The sequence below is a fragment of the Mobula hypostoma genome, chromosome 27, assembly GCF_963921235.1.
Source record: "Mobula hypostoma chromosome 27, sMobHyp1.1, whole genome shotgun sequence".
Taxonomy (NCBI): Eukaryota; Metazoa; Chordata; class Chondrichthyes; order Myliobatiformes; family Myliobatidae; genus Mobula; species Mobula hypostoma.
Window position 1 is genome coordinate 34,479,620 of NC_086123.1, and position 17,822 is coordinate 34,497,441.

Sequence of the window (17,822 nt, forward strand, 5' to 3'; positions counted from 1 at the left end):
TGCATGAGACGTGCTTGATGGCTCTGGGCCTGTACTGGCTGGAGTTTAGGAAGAATGAGGGGCGGAGGGTGGGGGGTGCGGGGGAATGTCATTGAAACCTGCCGAATACTGAAAGGCCTAATTAGAGTGAATGTGAAAGGATGTATTTTAATAGGGGGAGAGTCTCGGTCCAGAGGATGCAACCTCAAATTACAATGATGTCTGTTTAGAACAAAGATGAGGAGGAATTTCTTTGGTGGTGACTCTGTGGAATTCATTGCCACAGACAGCTGTGGATATCAAATTATTGGGTATATTTAAAACAGTGTTTGATGGGTTCTTTAAAAGGGTGTCAAAGGTTAGTGAGTGATGGCGAAAGACTGAGATTGACAGGGAAAATAAATCGACCATGATTGAATGGTGAGGCAAACTTGATGAGCCAAATAGCCTAATTGTACTCCTGTGTCATATGGTCTGTTTCAAGGAGGTTAAAGTTTATGAGGAAGGAGGCATGGAATACACAGACTACAACCTAGTTTGCTTATGGCAATTTTTGGGATTATTCCATCGGAAGCAGGAGACATTCCTGTTCCACTCGACGTATGATAGCCTTTTCAATTTTATTGGCTAGGAGAGCCATTTTATTGAAGTGGAAGGATTCTAATCCACCTACGGTCTTTTATTTGCTTTCCCCCATTATGTCCTGTTTAAGTTTAGAGAAAATAAGAAGTCGGACATTTGATACATCCTTTAAATTTGAGCAAAACTGGCAACCTTTAATTCAATATTTTCATTTAATTCAATTTATTACTCTTCCAATTTTTTTCTTTTTTTTTGAACAGGACTGATGTGACCTTTATTTAGGGCAGTGTCATTTCTTTTTTTTTAAATTTTATTTTTATTTGGTCGTATCCTCAGAATGGACTGCCCAGTCCTTTTTTTTTGTTTCTTTTTTTATATAATGTAGTGGGTTTTTTTCTTCATTTAAAATTCAATGTGTTTTCTTTCCTCTTCATGAACTGATAAGAGGAGAATTGCTGTTTTCTTTTTTTATTATATATTTTATATGCTTAACAATATGTATGATTTTGATAATGTCTAACTTAATCTCAGTTTGTATTGTTATTGATATATATATTTGAGATAATTCTCTTCTTGTTTGTATTTATGTTCCTTTTAAATCAATAAAAAAAATTAATAAAGAAAGGAATACACAGACTGTAGCACACACAGACCTCAGGCCTGAGCTGAAAAGGAAGGAGATTAAAGAGTTTATGCAACTGTTTCTTCCTTTGTGAGAGTTATGGTTCAAGCAAAATTAGGTCAATGATACAAGTTTCCTTTTCACTTTTAGACTTCACCCTTATTTAAGCTGGGAGCCCCTTTCATGGTTGTCTGACACCTTAAATCTACATGGAACATGCAAAATGAAGTGATAAAGCTTCCTGAACAAAAGTATGCTGCTTTACTGATTGGCAAAAGAAAGCTGAGATTTCAATACACCCAATGCACAAACCAGCAATGACATAAATCTCTACAAGTCAGTCAGTTTCATCCAAGACCAGGTTGACTTTAGGTTGAATATGAGTCCAGCTATTCTTTGACCTGTGGAGGTAAAATCTGATTCTTTTTCCTTTTTAGGTCTGGGTGGATGCAGCTACACAGATTTTCTTCTCGATGGGCCCTGGATTTGGTGTGATCATGGCTTTAGCAAGTTACAACCAGTTCAACAATAACTGTTACCGGTAGGTCTATATAATATGTGTTTTGGGCCCCTTATTTAAGAAAGGATGTGCTGACATTGGAGAGGGTTCAGAGGAGGTTCGTGAGAATGATTCAACAAATGAAAGGGTTATCATATGAACAGCGATTGAAGGCTCTGGCTCTGTACTCACTGGAATTTAAAAGGATGGTGGGGGGAGAGGGAATGAAATCTATCAAATGCTGAAAGGACTAGATAGAATGGATGTGAAGAGGATGTTTCCTTTGGTAGGGGTGTCTAGGACCACAAGCACAGCCTCAGAGTAGAGGGAAGTCCACTTAGAACAGAGATGAGGAAGAATTTCTTTAGCTAGGGAGTGGTAAATCTGTGGAATTTGTTGTGGAGTGCAGAGTCCAGGTCACTGGGTGCATTAAAGGTGGATAATGATTCATTCTTGATTAGTCAGGGCGCAAAAAGTTACGCGGAGAAGGCAGAAGAATGAGATTAAGACCGAAATTAATCAGCCATAATGAAATGCTGGAGCAGACTCAATGGGATGAACGGCCCAATTCTGCTCCAATGTCTTATGGTCCATATAATAATGTTCAGACAATTTCAAAATAATATTACTCAATTCCCTAACCTCTTGGCAATTAGCTGCACAATATTGTTCCAAAAAGATTATGATGGTTCGAGATACAATACATTAATTGTACTCAATTAGCTGATCTCATAGTCCACAAATAAAGGAAATGTTCATTTCTAATGCCAGAAATATGCCTGGGGTTAGGAGGAAAAAGTCGTGGTCCATGTAGTTACCAATGACATGGGTAGGATGAATGAGAAGCTTTGACCAGAGGCCAATCCAGACATCAGAGGTTTTGAGAGGAGGAGACCTCAATCAGGTCCGCAGCGAGATGCTACAGAGTAAAAGAGCTTTGACCATTGACCAGTTGATGTTTGGGATTGATTAGTAAGAGCAAATTAAAGAAAGCCAGGGACAAACGCAGTGGCCATCGTCTGAGTGGACAGAGTCAGAATAGTGATCTTGAGGCTTTAGTTCCTCAGGGCTTCACTCAGAGAAAGTAAAGGAAAGAAAATCTCAAGTTTTTAACATCCCTTCTTTCTATCTGCTCAGCTAAGACAGTAGAGATGCCAGGCAGGATAGTGGAATGCTCCTGTTGTGGGATGTGGGAAGGCAGGGAGTCCTCCAGTGTCCCTGACGACTACAACTGCAAGAAGTGCATCCAGCTGCAGCTTCTAACAATCCGTGTTAAGGAATTGAAGCTGGAACTGGGTGAACTCTGGATCATTCGGGAGGCTGAGGGGGTGATAGACAGGATGTATAGAGAGGTGGTTACACCCAAGGTGCAGGACACAGGAGACTGGGTGACAGTCAGGAAGGGGAAAGGGGTTAAGGAGCCAGTGGTGAGTACCCCTGTGGCCATCCCCCTCAACAACAGGTATATCACTTTGGATACTGTCAGAACAACAGGTATATCACTTTGGATACCGTCAGGAGGGGAATGGTGGAAACCTAACAGAGGAAAGTCCCAGTGGTCAGGTCTCTGGCTTTGAGTCTACTTCTGTGACTCGGAAGGGAAGGGGGAAGAAGAGGCATGCTGTGGTGATAGGAGAATGGACAGGAGGTTCTGTGGGTGAGAACGAGATCCCCAGATGGTATGTTGCCTCCAGGGTGCCAGGGCTTGGGACATCTTGGATCGAGTCCTCAGCATTCTTGAGTGGGAGGGTGAAGAGCGGGAGCCATGGTCCATGTAGGTACCAAAGAGATGGGTAGGATGAGTGACGAGGTTCTGCATAGTTCAGGGAGTTAAGTGCTAAGTTAAAGGGCAGAACCTCCAGGGTTGTGATCTCAGGATTGCCACCCGTGCCACATGCTAGTGAGGCCAGAACTGGGAATATTATACAGTTTAATACATGGCGAAGGAGTTGGTGTAGGAAGGGGGGGGGGCATAAGATTTTTGGATCATAGGGCTCCCTTCCAGGGAAGGTGAGACTTGTACAGAAGGGACAGTTTGCACCCAAACTGGAGGTCTAATATCCTAGTGGGAAGGTTTGTTAATGCTGCACGGTGGGGTTTAAACTGCAGTTGCAAGGGGAGGAGAATGAGAGTGTCAAGACAGTTAGTGGAGAGTTTGTAGAGACCGATGTTGGTTAGACCTCAGAAAAAGTTAGGAATCAAAAGGTTGAGCATGGTGTGACTAGTGTCCTGAGCTGCATATACTTCAATACAAGAGGTATCATAGGAACGGTGGATAATAGAGCTGAAGATGAGGTAGCTGGTTTACAAACAGAGGCAATGTGTAGTGAGGAGAGGCTGTTGATCGGGCAAAATTGCAGCCAACAGCATGAGTTGCAACGTAAAAGGCAGACCAAATCAAAAAGGGTGAATACAGGACTGAAGGTGTTATATTTGAATGTGCACTGTATACAGAATAAGGTAGATGAACTTGTAGCATAGTTAAAGAATGGCAGGTATGATGTTGTAGGCATCACTGAATCATGGCTGAATGATTGTAGCTGGGAGTTTAAGGTCCAAGGATACACATTGTATCGAAAGGACAGACAGGAAGGCGGAAGGGGTAGAGTTGCTCTGTTAGTAAAAAATGAAATCAAATCATTAGAAAGAGGTGACATAGGCTTGAAAGTTGTTGAATCATTGTGGAAATAGCTAAGGAACTGCAAGGGTAAACAGGAGATAGAAAATGCATGCCAATAGGGCAATGTTATGATAGTCATGGGAGACTTGAGTATGCAGGTAGATTGGGAAAATCAGGTTGGTGCTGGATCCCAAGAGGGGGAGTTTCTAGAGTGCCTACTAGATGTTTTTTAAGAGCAGCTCGCGGTTGAGCTCACTGGAGGATCAACTATTCTGGACTGGGTGTTGTGCAATGAACTAGAATTGATTAGAGAGCTTAAGGTAAAAGAACCCTAAGGGGTAAATGATCATAATATGATTGAATTCACCATGAAATTTGAGAAGGAGAAGCTAAAGTCAGAGGTATCAGTATTATAGTGGAGTAAAGGGAATTACAGAGGCATAAGTGAGGAGTTAACCAGAATTGATTGGAAAAGAACACTGGCAGGATGACAGCAGAGCAGCAAAGGCTGGAATTTCTGAAAGCAATTTGGAAAGTACAGGATATATACATCCCAAAGAGGAAGAAATATTCTGAAGAAAAGTTGACAATCCATGGCTAACAAGAGAAGTCAAATCCAGCATAAAAGCCGAACGGACGGCATATAATAGAACAAAAATTAGTGGGAAGTTAGAGGACTGGGAAACTTAAAAGGCAACAGTAGGCAACTAAATTGCCATTAAGAAGGTAAAGATGGAATATGAAAGTAATCTAGCCATCTATCTATTAAAGAAGCCATAGTAAAGTAAGCTTCTATTAAAGAAGATACCGAAAGTTTCTTCAGATACATAAAGTGTAAAAGAGAGGTGAGAGTGGATATCAGACTGTAGGAAAAAGTATGCTGGAGAGGTAGTAATGGGGGGGGGGCAACAAAATAGCAGATGAACTGAATAAATATTTTGCACCAGTCTTCATGGTGGAAGACACTAGCAGTATGATGGAAGTTTTGGCTGTCAGGGATCATGAAGTGTGTGAAGTTATCATAATTGAAGAGAAAGTTCTTGGAAACTGAAAGGTCTGAAGATAGATAAGTCACCTGTACCAGATGGTGTACACCCCACAGTTCTGAAAGAGGGACCAAAGAGATCATGGAGGGATTAGTCATGATATTTCAAGAATCACTAGACTCTGGAATGGTTCCAGAAGACTGGAAAATTGCAAATGTCACTCTACTCTTCAAGAAGGGAGAGAGGCAGAAGAAAGGAAACTATTGGCCAGTTAGTCTGACCTCAGTGGCTGGGAAGATGTTGGAGTCGATTATTAAAGATGAGGTCTCAGGATACTTGGATGCACATGATAAAATAGGCTGTGGCAGCATAGTTTCCTCAAGAGAAAATCTCGGTGGACAACTCTGTCAGGATTCTTTGCAGAATTAACAAACAGGATAGACAAAAGAGAATCAGTTAATGTTGTGTACTTGGATTTTCAGAAGGCATTTGACAAGGTGCCACACATGAGGCTGCTGTACAAGCTATGAGCCCATAATGTTGCACAGAGCGACTGAAGTGAACCCAAGTGCAGGACACAGGCACGGAGACAGACTTGGACTTAACTTGGAACTTGGAACCAGGACTTGGACTTGACTAGAAACTCGGAACCAGGACTTGGACTTGACTAGAAACTCGGAACAAAGATTTGGACTTAACTTGGAACTCGAAACCAGGACTTGGACTTAACTTGGAACTCGAAACCAGGACCTGGACTTGACTTGGAACTCGGAGCCTGGACCTGGACTGAACTTGGACTCGGAGCCTGGAACTGGACTGAACTTGGATTTGGAGCCTGGAACTGGAACACGGAGACGACAACACCAAACAAAAACAGACAATTCATATCTTGGCTCAGAGGAGTGGCAAATGGCCAGCAATCCTCAGCTAGACATGAAGAGACAGAATTCCCAACTCGGAGTTGCGGCAAACAGCCGGACCTACTCAGTTGGGAATGAGACGACTAAACCAACCAATGGCTGACAGTACGAATTTTGACACGGAGTAGCTCATGAAGCAGCAAATGGCCGGCAATCACTTAGCTGGAAACAAAGAGACAGAATTCTCAACTCAGAGTAGCGGCAAACGTCCGGACCTACTCAGCTGGAAACAAGACAACAGAAACCATTGTCAGGCTAATTGTCAGGAGACAGAGTGGGAATGAAAGGAGCCTTTTCTGGTTGGCTGCCAGTGACCAGTGGTGTTCCACAGGGGTCTGTGTTGGGACTGATTCTTTTTACATTATATGTCAATGATTTGAATGATGGAATTGATGGCTTTGTTACAAAATTTGTAGGCGATATGAAGATAGGTGGAGGGGCAGGTAGTTTTGAGGAAGTAGAGAGGCTACAGAAGGACTTAGACAGATTAGGTGAATAGGCAAAGAAATGGTAGATGGAATACAGTATTGGGAAGTGTATGGTCAAGCACTTTAGTAGAAACGAAAGGGTTGGCTATTTTCTAAATAGAGAGAAAATACAAAAAAAAACAGGTGCAAAGGAACTTGGGAGTCCTTGTGCAGGATTTCCAAAAGGTTAATTTGCAGGTTAACTCTGTGTTGAGGAAGGCAAATGCAATGTTAGCATTCATTTCAAGAGGACTAGAATATAAAAACCAGAATGTAATATTGAGAGTTTATAAAGCACTGATGAGGCCTCACTTGGAGTATTGTGAGCAGTTTTGGGCCCCTTGTCTTAGAAAGGATGTTCTGAAACTGGAGAGGGTTCAAATGAGGTTCATGAAAATGATTCCAGGATAGAATGGCTTGTCATATGAAGAACATTTGATGGCTCTGGGCCTGTACTCACTAGAATTCAGAAGAATGAGGGATGACTACATTGAAACCTATTGATGGTGAAAGTCCTTGATAGAGTGGATGTGGAAAGGATGTTTCCTATGGTGAGTAAGACTAAGAACAGAGGACACAGCCTCAGAAGAGAGGGGTGTCCTTTTTAGAACGGAGATGAGGAGGAATTTCTTTCACCAGAGAGTGGTGAATCTGTGGAATTCTTTGCCACAGACAGCTGTGCTGCCTTAATGTATATTTAAGGCAGAGGTTGACAGATTCGTGATTGGTCTAGGCAGGAAGGCATATGGGGAGAAGGCAAGAGACTGGGGCTGAGAGGAAAATTGGAATCAGCCATGATGAATTGCAGATCAGGCTTAACAGGCCAAATGTCCTAATTCTGCTCCTATATCTGATGGTCTTGAGAACTGATAGATTCCTTGACCACCCTCGTTACTCCAACCCACCCACACTAGGTGGGTTTGGACAGCCTGGACCGTGGAAGCTGGTGGCAGAGTTTGACAATTCGCAAGTCCATCCTCTGAACATGGCATGAAATGTAAGGGAATTGATGATTTGAGTAGGAATGCTCTGTAGGTTCATCTCTTGTTCCTTTATCTCAGGGGTTCCCAAACCTTTTTTAATGTCATGTATCCCTACCATTAACTGAGAGGTCCATGGACCCCAGGTTGGGAACCCCTGTTCTAACTTAATGCCACACATCAGAATTCCAAGAAAGCAGAAACCGAGGACACCGGGGCTGGGGACTGGGATGTGGATCCCTTTGAATGCAGAGTGGTTGGGGAGCACTTTTTCATCTTTAATCATTGAATATTCTTCAGTATTTGACTAAAATTCATGTTCAACTGCATATTTGTCAGCATGAGTTATTGGGTCCCCACAAGTCTTGATATGTTCGTAGGTTTCAAGTCGTCAAGTTCATTGTCATTTAACTATATACACGTATACTGTCAAATGAGACAATGTTTCTTCGAACCAGGGTGTAAAGCACTGGAGTACGCATAACACACAATAACTTATGAAAGTAAGGATGAAATCTGCAGATGGATTGTACATAGATAAACAAGCTAAAGTGCATGAATAAATATTGTACCGATTAACCAGTGACACTTGGAGTGCGATGCAGCAGAGAAGAAACTGTTTCCCATCCTGACTGCTCTTGTTTCTATGCAGGTTTTAGGAGTTTCTTGCCTGATGGTAGAAAGTGAAAGAGGATGCTGGATGGATGGGTGGGATCCTTGATAATACTAAGGGCCCTGCGTATGCAGCGCTCCTGATGAATGTTCCCCATGGATGGTAGGGAGACCTCTATGACCCTCTCAGCAGTTCTCACAGCCTCTTTGTACGGGCTGTCATCCTGTGTATTGTTGTGATAACAGAGGGGTTAACCAGCCCTACGTCTTCCGTCAATCAGAATTTTAACAGAGTCATTTCCTCATGGGAGGAAATATCCCAACACTTTGTGCCGAGCCATAGTGATGCTTTCTGGTTGGCTGTGCCTGTCAGATGCACATTGCAAACAAAGGATGGAAGCTACCTGTACTCTTCCCACTTTCTTTGACTGGCACATCAACCAGTCTTGACCTTTGCCTCATAAAATGATCCCCCCCCTCCAACCCTAAGGACCAAAAGCTTCATGTCATTAATATGTCAATGTGCTTTTTTCCTTACAGGGATGCAATTGTCACCTGTTCAGTAAACTGTCTGACTAGCTTTCTATCAGGATTTGTCATTTTCACCGTGCTGGGATATATGGCAGAGATGCGCAATGTTGAGGTGGAGGATGTGGCAAAAGACAAAGGTATATGAGCTTGATTTATTCCTTAACAAAGATCATCTCCACCAATAGTTGAAATCATGAAAAAAAAGTTGCAAAAGTAGCACTTCCATTAAACTAGGGGTTCCGAACCTTTTTTTTAATGCCATGGACCCCCACCATTAACCACGAGATCCATGCATCCCAGGTTGGGAACCCCTACCTTAATCTATCATAGAAGAATCCTTATCAGGGTTGTATAAGGTGACGTGTATGTACTTTGATAATAAGTTGACTTTGAACTTTGAACCAACAAGGAACTTGGAGCAGAGATGGAAACTGTATTCATGCCAATGGTAGATTCTTGTTCCGGACAACTTTGTTATGTTCTTTCTAAACTCTGATGATGTGCTTTGTTCATTTAACTGAACCCGTGAGTTAAAACACTCCAGGCTCTAATTACGAGAGCATCCAACGAGTTTCCAATTGACACTGTAACCTGCTTTAGATAAACAGCCCATAGTTAAAAATTCATCATCATCATTATGTGCCACGTTGTGTGATGTGGGTGATCATGGTCAATGACCATCATTGCTCTTGTCAAAGTTTTCTACAGAAGTGGTTTGCCATTGCCTTCTGGGCAGTGTCTTTACGAGTCAGGTGACCCCAGCAATTATCTTCAGAGATTGTCTGCCTGGCATCAGTGGTCACATAACCAGGACTTGTTAAATGCTCCAGCTGCTCATACGACCATCCACCATCTGCTCCCATGGCTTCACGTGACCATGATCGGGGCTAAGCAGGTGCTACACCTTGCCCAAGGGTGACCTGCAGGCTAACAGAGGAAAAGCCGTGCTTTACACCTCCTTTGGTAGAGATGTATCTCCACCCCACCACACAAGTTAAAAATTTGCCCTTTAAACAGAACTATACCATCAGTTCTGTTAAGTAACCTCAAAAGTCTCTCCCATACATTCATTCTGTCAATGTCTGGTTACAAAATATCCAGTGTACCCAACTCACAGAGGCAACATACTCCACTCAACTTCTTTCAGAGGCTCTCAACTCCAGACTTGTACTTCTTAACCTTAGTTTCCTGTTCCAGCCCAATCCTGCCCTTCCAACTAATGCTACTCTTCCAAATCCAAACTTTCATGCTTTCTCTGCTCCCCCCTTTCACATTGAAACATTTTGCCCATCCCATTTCTACTCTCCCAGACTAATCTCCCCTACCCACTGCTTGCTTCAAGTTTCTCTCTTTTCCTACGTGTAAGCACAAGCACTTACCCTTGACCGTGCCTCCTCATTCACCAATACTCTCTTCCATCCACTGCATTCCATTTCTCTTCTGCCCATGGGTTAGATGCAAATTCAACATGAGAATAACATTCTCATTCAGTACGGTACTTTAGAATCTTGCGCACAACAATGTATTCTCTATTTTGGGTGACTTTTTTGTTGCAATTTCTGCGATTTGTTTTTTGTGTGGGGGGGCAGTTGTTGATGTCTTGTTGCCGTTTGCATGATTTGTTTGCGCAGGGGGGTTGATGTTTTTCTTTGAACGGATTGCATGGTTTGTTTTGTGGCTGTCTGTGGCGAAAATTAATCTCAGGGTTGTATACTGCATACATACATAGATAATAAATGTACTTTCAATCCTTCGGATTTTTTTATCTTTATAAAACAGGGATCCCCAACCTTTTTTGCACCGCAGACCGGTTTAATATTAACAATATTCTTGCGGACCGGCTGACCGGGGGGGGGGGCAGCGGGGTGTTGAAGTGGGGTTAAACTCACCTCAACATGTCTTTTACAGTTAGGGTTGCCAACTTTCTCACTCCCAAATAAGGGACAAAATTAGCAGTCAAATCCCGGGACTCTTGTGTTTACCCCAGGAAAGACTACCATGACCATGAAGCCTTGCACGGGCACCTGCGTGCGCATGCGTGACGTGCGCATATGTGATGTGTGCATGCGCGTACGTGCTGATTTTTTTTCCCACAAATCGGTTTTGGCTTAATCTTCCCGACTACACTATACATACATTATTTCTACTTTATATAGGTTGTGTACTTATCATATTATTCCTGTTTTTACTATATGTTAGTGTTATTTTTGGTTTTATGTGTTATTTGGTATGATTTGGTAGGTTATATTTTGGGTCTGGGAACGCTCAAAAACTTTTCCCCATATAAATTAATGGTATTTGCTTCTTCGCTTCACGCCATTTCGGCACGAAAGGTTTCATAGGAACGCTCTACCTTAGTACGGGAAATACGGGACGAACCAATTTAGCCCAATATACGGGATGTCCCGGCAAATACGGGACAGTTGGCAACCCTGTGTTCAAGTTCAACAGTGCGTGACAGGGAATGAGGAAAGGTGCAGCTGACTCGTATCGTTTCCTCACGGCCCGGTAGCACATGGTTTGCGGCCCGGTGGTTAGGAACCACTGTTAAAATATTAATAATTTATGTTATTTTGTCTGTGCAGGTTCTGGTCTCCTGTTTATAACCTATCCTGAAGCGATTGCTAACATGGACGGCTCTCCCTTCTGGGCAATTCTCTTCTTTCTTATGGTGATAACTCTGGGCTTGGATAGTACGGCAAGTAAAACCTTAAGTAAAACATCTACCATCAGCGCATCATCATTACACAAAATTAATTCCAATTCAAGAAACAATATTTCACAGAATGAAGACAAAGGTGGAAAACAGATTATCCTGGGAAAGCTTAGGAAGTCAGGCAGCATATGTGAGAAGAGAAACAGTCCCCATTAAGCTATTTTGCCTCATCCTATCCCAAACACACCCGTCGCCCTACACATCCCTCCTCCACCTTCTCTACATAAACCCATTCGATTCCCTCTCTTTCTTTCCAGAGACTGATATGTTCATTGCTTCTCTTTCCACAGATGCTGCCTGACCTGCAGAGTTTTGCCAATATTTTCTGTTTTTGCGTAACATTTCTCAAAACTTGTGTTGAAGTCAGGTTAGATGTAAACGCAGCTGTTGTGTTGGAATTATCAAAGTGTCTGTCAACATAAAAAATAACATTTGAAGATTATCTGAGAGAGGCATTACAGCCTACCCAATATTCATGGATCATGAAGGAATCAATTTATATAACAACAGGTTAAGAAGGAAAGAAAGGAAATGTGCAAACTCCATTTCCAGAAATCAATCCAGTTTTATTAAGTCACAAACAAGCGAAAATCCGCAGATGCTGGAAATCCAAGGAACACACACAAAATGCTGGATGAACTCAGCAGGCCAGGCAGCATCTACGGAAAAGAGTACTGCCAAAGGGTCTCGGCCTGAAACATCGACTGTACACTTTACCATAGAGGCTACCTGGCCTGCTGAGTTCCTCCAGCATTTTGTGTGTGTTCCTCAGTTTTGTTGAGTGTATTGTTTCTTGACAAGATTGGCAACCCTGGATGGTATTGTATGTAGTTTTCCCTTATGGACATCCCTCACACATGAAATCTACACGGGATGGAAATTGGTCTGAAAGGCCCATTTCTATGCCGAATGGTAGTCTGAGCCTTTGAAACTAGAACTCTACATTAGTGTCCACGAGAAATAAGGACCATGGGCAATGAATTTTTTTTCAGAATAAGTCAGATGCATTGTGTTTGCATGGTATTCCTATCTCTTGAATTACAATATGTAAAAATACCACTTTTGGCTATGGCACTTTAATGGTTGGAAACAAGGATGAACGGGTAAAGGGTGTCAGTTACATCTCCAGTTATTTTTGAGGGTCATTTTATGACTCTCACAAGAAATGTTCAAGTACTCAGAAGGGGCCAGTGAATAGTTGGACTTTCTAAAGAGCCTCCCACTAAAGCAGGCATATGATCTAATTGAAAGAAGATGGGGTCACTGACCGTGCCAAACCCTGACAAGAAATAACAGTACATGTTGGACTCACCTAGAGGTTCACCTGATTTGAAGATTGCACTACTGTATGTTAAGGTACTAATCTCTAGTGAGAACATTGCACTGAATATTCATGCCAGCTCTCTCTGGTGATTAGCTATATAGAGCTAATCCACACTATATGGCTTGGAGCACATTGTAGGTCCGAGTAGGTCCCGGCTCGCCTGACAAATGCACTCAAACCCAGTGTGTTGCAACGTTCAGATGTCCTTGTGTTAGCATAAACCCTCACTTTATATGTTACAAATATGTTGAGAGTCGGGCAGTAAACAAAGAGAAATGTCAATCTGGTTTATTCAATGTTTTCTGTATTTTCTTTTTTTTGTTTAAACAATTTTTCTGTAAATGTCCTAAATTTGTAACATCGAAACAGCGAGCTGCTCGTCTCGGCTCTCATCGTTTTCGAAGCGTCTTCTCTCTCCCAAGCTGGGGAGGGAGAGCCTGTCTGAGATACCCAAGTGCTGGTTTGTGGATTGTAGTTATGATGGGGGGCTGGTAGAGGGAGTGTGTTGGGGGGTGGAATAGCCTGTCTGAGATACCCAAGTGCGGGTTTGTGGATTGTAGTTATGATGGGGGGGGGGTTGTAGAGGGAATGTGTTGGGGGTGGGGGGGAAGAACCTGTCTGAGATACCCAAGTGCTGATTTGTGGATTGTAGTTATGATGGGGGGCTGGTAGAGGGAGTGTGTTGGGGGGGGGGGAAGAGCCTGTCTGAGATACCCAAGTGCTGATTTGTGGATTGTAGTTATGATGGGGGGCTGGTAGAGGGAGTGTGTTGGGGGGGGGGGAAGAGCCTGTCTGAGATACCCAAGGTGCTGGTTTGTGGATTGTAGTTATGATGGGGGGCTGGTAGAGGGAGTGTGTTGGGGGGGGGAAGAGCCTGTCTGAGATACCCAAGGTGCTGGTTTGTGGATTGTAGTTATGATGGGGGGGGGTAGAGGGAGTGTGCTGGTGGGGGGGGGGTGGAATAGCCTGTCTGAGATACCCAAGTGCGGGTTTGTGGATTGTAGTTATGATGGGGGGGGGGTTGTAGAGGGAATGTGTTGGGGGTGGGGGGGAAGAGCCTGTCTGAGATACCCAAGTGCTGGTTTGTGGATTGTAATTATGATGGGGGGGGTGGTAGAGGGAGTGTGTTGGGGGGGGAAGAGCCTGTCTGAGATACCGATGTGCTGGTTTGTGGATTGTAGTTATGATGGGGGGGGGTGGTAGAGGGAGTGTGTTGGTGGGGGGGGGGGGAAGAGCCTGTCTGAGATACCAAGGTGCTGATTTGTGGACTGTAGTTATGATGGGGGGGTTGTAGAGGGAGTGTGTTGGTGGGGGGGGGGAAGAGCCTGTCTGAGATACCCAAGTGCTGGTTTGTGGATTGCAGTTATGATGGGGGGGGTGGTAAGAGGGAGTGTGTTGGTGGGGGGCGGGGGAAGAGCCTGTCTGAGATACCCAAGTGCTGGTTTGTGGATTGTAGTTATGATGGGGGGGGGGTTGTAGAGGGAGTGTGTTGGTGAGGGGGGAAGAGCCTGTCTGAGATATCCAAGTGCTGGTTTGTGGATTGTAGTTATGATGGGGGGGCGGTGGTAAGAGGGAGTGTGTTGGTGGGGGGCAGGGGAAGAGCCTGTCTGAGATACCCAAGTGCTGGTTTGTGGATTGTAGTTATGATGGGGGGGGGGTTGTAGAGGGAGTGTGTTGGTGGGGGGGGGGAAGAGCCTGTCTGAGATACCAAGGTGCTGATTTGTGGACTGTAGTTATGATGGGGGGGTTGTAGAGGGAGTGTGTTGGTGGGGGGGGGGAAGAGCCTGTCTGAGATACCCAAGGTGCTGGTTTGTGGATTGTAGTTATGATGGGGGGGGGGGTTGTAGAGGGAGTGTGTTGGTGGGGGGGGGGGGAAGAGCCTGTCTGAGATACCGAAGTGCTGGTTTGTGGACTGTAGTTATGATGGGGGGGGGGGTGTAGAGGGAGTGTGTTGGTGGTTGGTGGGGGGGAAGAGCCTGTCTGAGATACCAAGGTGCTGGTTTGTGGATTGTAGTTATGATGGGGGGGTTGTAGAGGGAGTGTGTTGGTGGTGGGGGGGAAGAGCCTGTCTGAGATACCCAAGTGCTGGTTTGTGGATTGTAGTTATGATGGGGGGGGGGGGTTGTAGAGGGAGTGTGTTGGTGGGGGGGGGGGGGAGAAGAGCTTGTCTGAGATACCCAAGTGCTGGTTTGTGGATTGTAGTTATGATGGTGGCGGGGGGGGGTGTAGATGGAGTGTGGAGAGGGGAGAGAGCCTGTCTGATACCAAGGTGCTGGTTTGTGGATTGTAGTTCTGATGGACTCTGGATTAAGAACTCTTTGGGATTTCTGCTGTTGCTTGCGTGGTGTGAAGTTTGGGGCGAGGGGGGTTGTTGCTTCCGCTGGTGTGGGTGGGGGTCGATACTTTTGCTGTTGTTTGTGCAAAGGGAAAGAGGTTTCCATGTTTCTATCATTCATTCCATGGAGTTTCCTTGTTTTGTGGATGTTTGTGAAGAGGATGAATTTCAGGTTGTTTACTGTGTACGTACTCTGATATGAAATGAACCTTTGAAATCCTAAAGGTACTTAGAAGTTGTCACGTTTGCCTGTTTTCTAAATAGAAATAATTGTGCATTTGAATTTACTTAGAAATGAGACGCACTTGACATTTGTGTTATTCTTGTTAACAGTATGGAGGTCTCGAGTCTATCATCACAGCAGTAATAGACGAGTATCCTCATCTATTTGCTAAAAGGAGGGAACTGTTCGTTTTGGGGCTAATCATTGTGTGCTTTGTGGGCTCTCTCAGCACTCTAACCAATGTAAGTGTAATCCCTAAAAACTTTTAACTTTGTTCAGTGTTGTGTGTGTGTGTGTGTGTGTGTGTGTGTGTGTGTGTGTGTGGATTTTTGGAAGTTTGCTAAGATATCAAAATTGTTATAGTACCTGTCAAGACTGTGGGCTTTTCAGTTATCTTCACAGCCAATGAATTACTTGTCAAATTTAGTCATTTTTATGTATGCATTTGTGGCATAATGTTTTCACAAACAGCAATGTGATAAATGTCCAGCTGATCCATCTTAGTGGTTGAAGGATGCATGCCAGCTTGTAAAGCAAACATGACTGCATTGCTTCAAACATTGCTGTTGGATCATTAAAGACAAGTTGTAAAGACAAATCGGACCTTGGTTTAATTGTGGGCTAAAAAATGCCACTTCCCAAATTAAGCACTCTCTCACTCCCGTAAGGAAACAACTTTCAGATGATCTGACCCATCAGGACTGTCACTGGGCTGCTGAGTGAGCCTCCAGATAGCTGTGGATCAGTGGTGTGACCCGTGGACCGATGCTGCTGGGCCAGAACCCGGGGCCTGAACAACCCTGGCTGAGTCACCTGGGCGAGAATGTCTGATGTTGAAGGACCTGAAACAGCTGATGGCCCCAGGTTACATCACTGCTGATGTGTTCCTGTGCAACTTAGGATGTATCTCAGCACCAGTCATACATTTACACTGAACAAAAGATCCTATGTCCCAAAGACAGCAGTACTGTTCCTGATTCAAGCTGATTCATTCAGTAGGCTATAAATAACTATGTTTCCCATAGGAGGAAACAGACAGATTTTCTCACCTCTCCTACAGTAACTATCCAAAACCTACTTTCTTTCACATGACTGTAAATATTTGTCCCATAACTGTTCCTGTCACCTACCCACATTGGGGTAATATCATTATTAAAAGCCCGTTCTGCCGCTGGCATTTAGGGCAGCAAAGAAGGTCCTCCATCTCTGTCTGTCTCACACAGATGCAGGATTCTTCATTGCTGTTTCTGTCACAAATTGTGTTGTCCAGTCAGGGTTGTTAGCCCTGAGTTGAACCCCTGAAACTGGAGGACTGGTGAGACTGCCTGGCCTCTACCCTTTGACCTGTTTGGCATGGGTGACCCTACCAAGAGCCAAAGCATAAAGCCCTGACTCCAGCCAACACAGCTTTCTGGGTCACTGAGGCACGCAAGCCTCCAAATGTCACAATGGGGAGCTTTGTGAATGGACCCAAATGCAAGACACAGACACTGAAGTACTAGGAACAGGAACAGACAAAACTAAGTGACAGGGCAGGACGCAGACTAGGAGTAGGGACAGGAACACAGGGGAGCAGGACCAGGACAAGGGACTGGGAACAAGGATCCTGGGTGTGGACTCCGAGCCAGAGACTGGACAAGGACCCAGAACCTATGTCTTGACTCGGGCTCGGATCCCAAAACCAGGCGAAGACATGACGAGGCTTGGGCTCCTGGAGACCAGGCGAAGACATGACGAGGCTTGGGCTCCTGGAGACCAGGCGAAGACATGACGAGGCTTGGGCTCCTGGAGACCAGGCGAAGACGTGACGAGGCTTGGGTTCCTGGAGACCAGGCAAAGACGTGACGAGGCTTGGGCTCCTGGAGACCAGGCGAAGAGGTGACAAGGCTTGGGTTCTTGGAGACCAGGCGAAGACATGACAAGGCTTGGGTTCTTGGAGACCAGGTGAAGACGTGAGGAGGCAAGGGTACTTTGAGGCAACTCCTGGGCACGACGTGGGACTCCACCCCACGGAGGCAAGGACAAGGAGGGATAGAACCAACTGCAGGGTAACAGCAATTGGCCTGGCTTACCTGACAGAGGCAAAGGACAGGAAGGGAGCTAGGTTTGGGGTGGTTCCAAGACTCAAGGCTGCCGGTAACCTCAGCGGGCTACAGAACAGCCAAATCCATATCTTGATGACTGCACTAGCCTTCTACCGGTGGATTGCTCCAAGGGGAGACTGACAAGACAACCCAGCACCCACACGTGATCCTGAGGCCACTTATATTCTCAGCCCCAAGATGAGCATCAGGTGCTTATGGTTAAGTCCAACCGAAACAAGGGACAGCCAGAAGTCCCGGAGTCTGGAGTCCGCGGACTGGACCGTGAACTGGAATGCGGACTTCGGACCGGACCATGACACCAAACCCTACGACAAGTCTGTG

At 44.7% G+C, this 17,822-nt stretch overlaps 1 protein-coding gene across 1 annotated transcript in view; it reads left to right on the forward strand.

Annotated features, from left to right (window-relative positions):
• Positions 1–17,822, forward strand: part of slc6a4b (solute carrier family 6 member 4b) — a 74,532-nt gene that overhangs the window by 26,410 nt on the left and 30,300 nt on the right. Inside the window, exons 6-9 of the mRNA XM_063034548.1 lie at positions 1,621–1,724; positions 8,808–8,935; positions 11,384–11,496; positions 15,507–15,638. Coding sequence (XP_062890618.1) covers positions 1,621–1,724; positions 8,808–8,935; positions 11,384–11,496; positions 15,507–15,638 — 477 coding nt within the window. The remainder of the gene's footprint in view (positions 1–1,620; positions 1,725–8,807; positions 8,936–11,383; positions 11,497–15,506; positions 15,639–17,822) is intronic.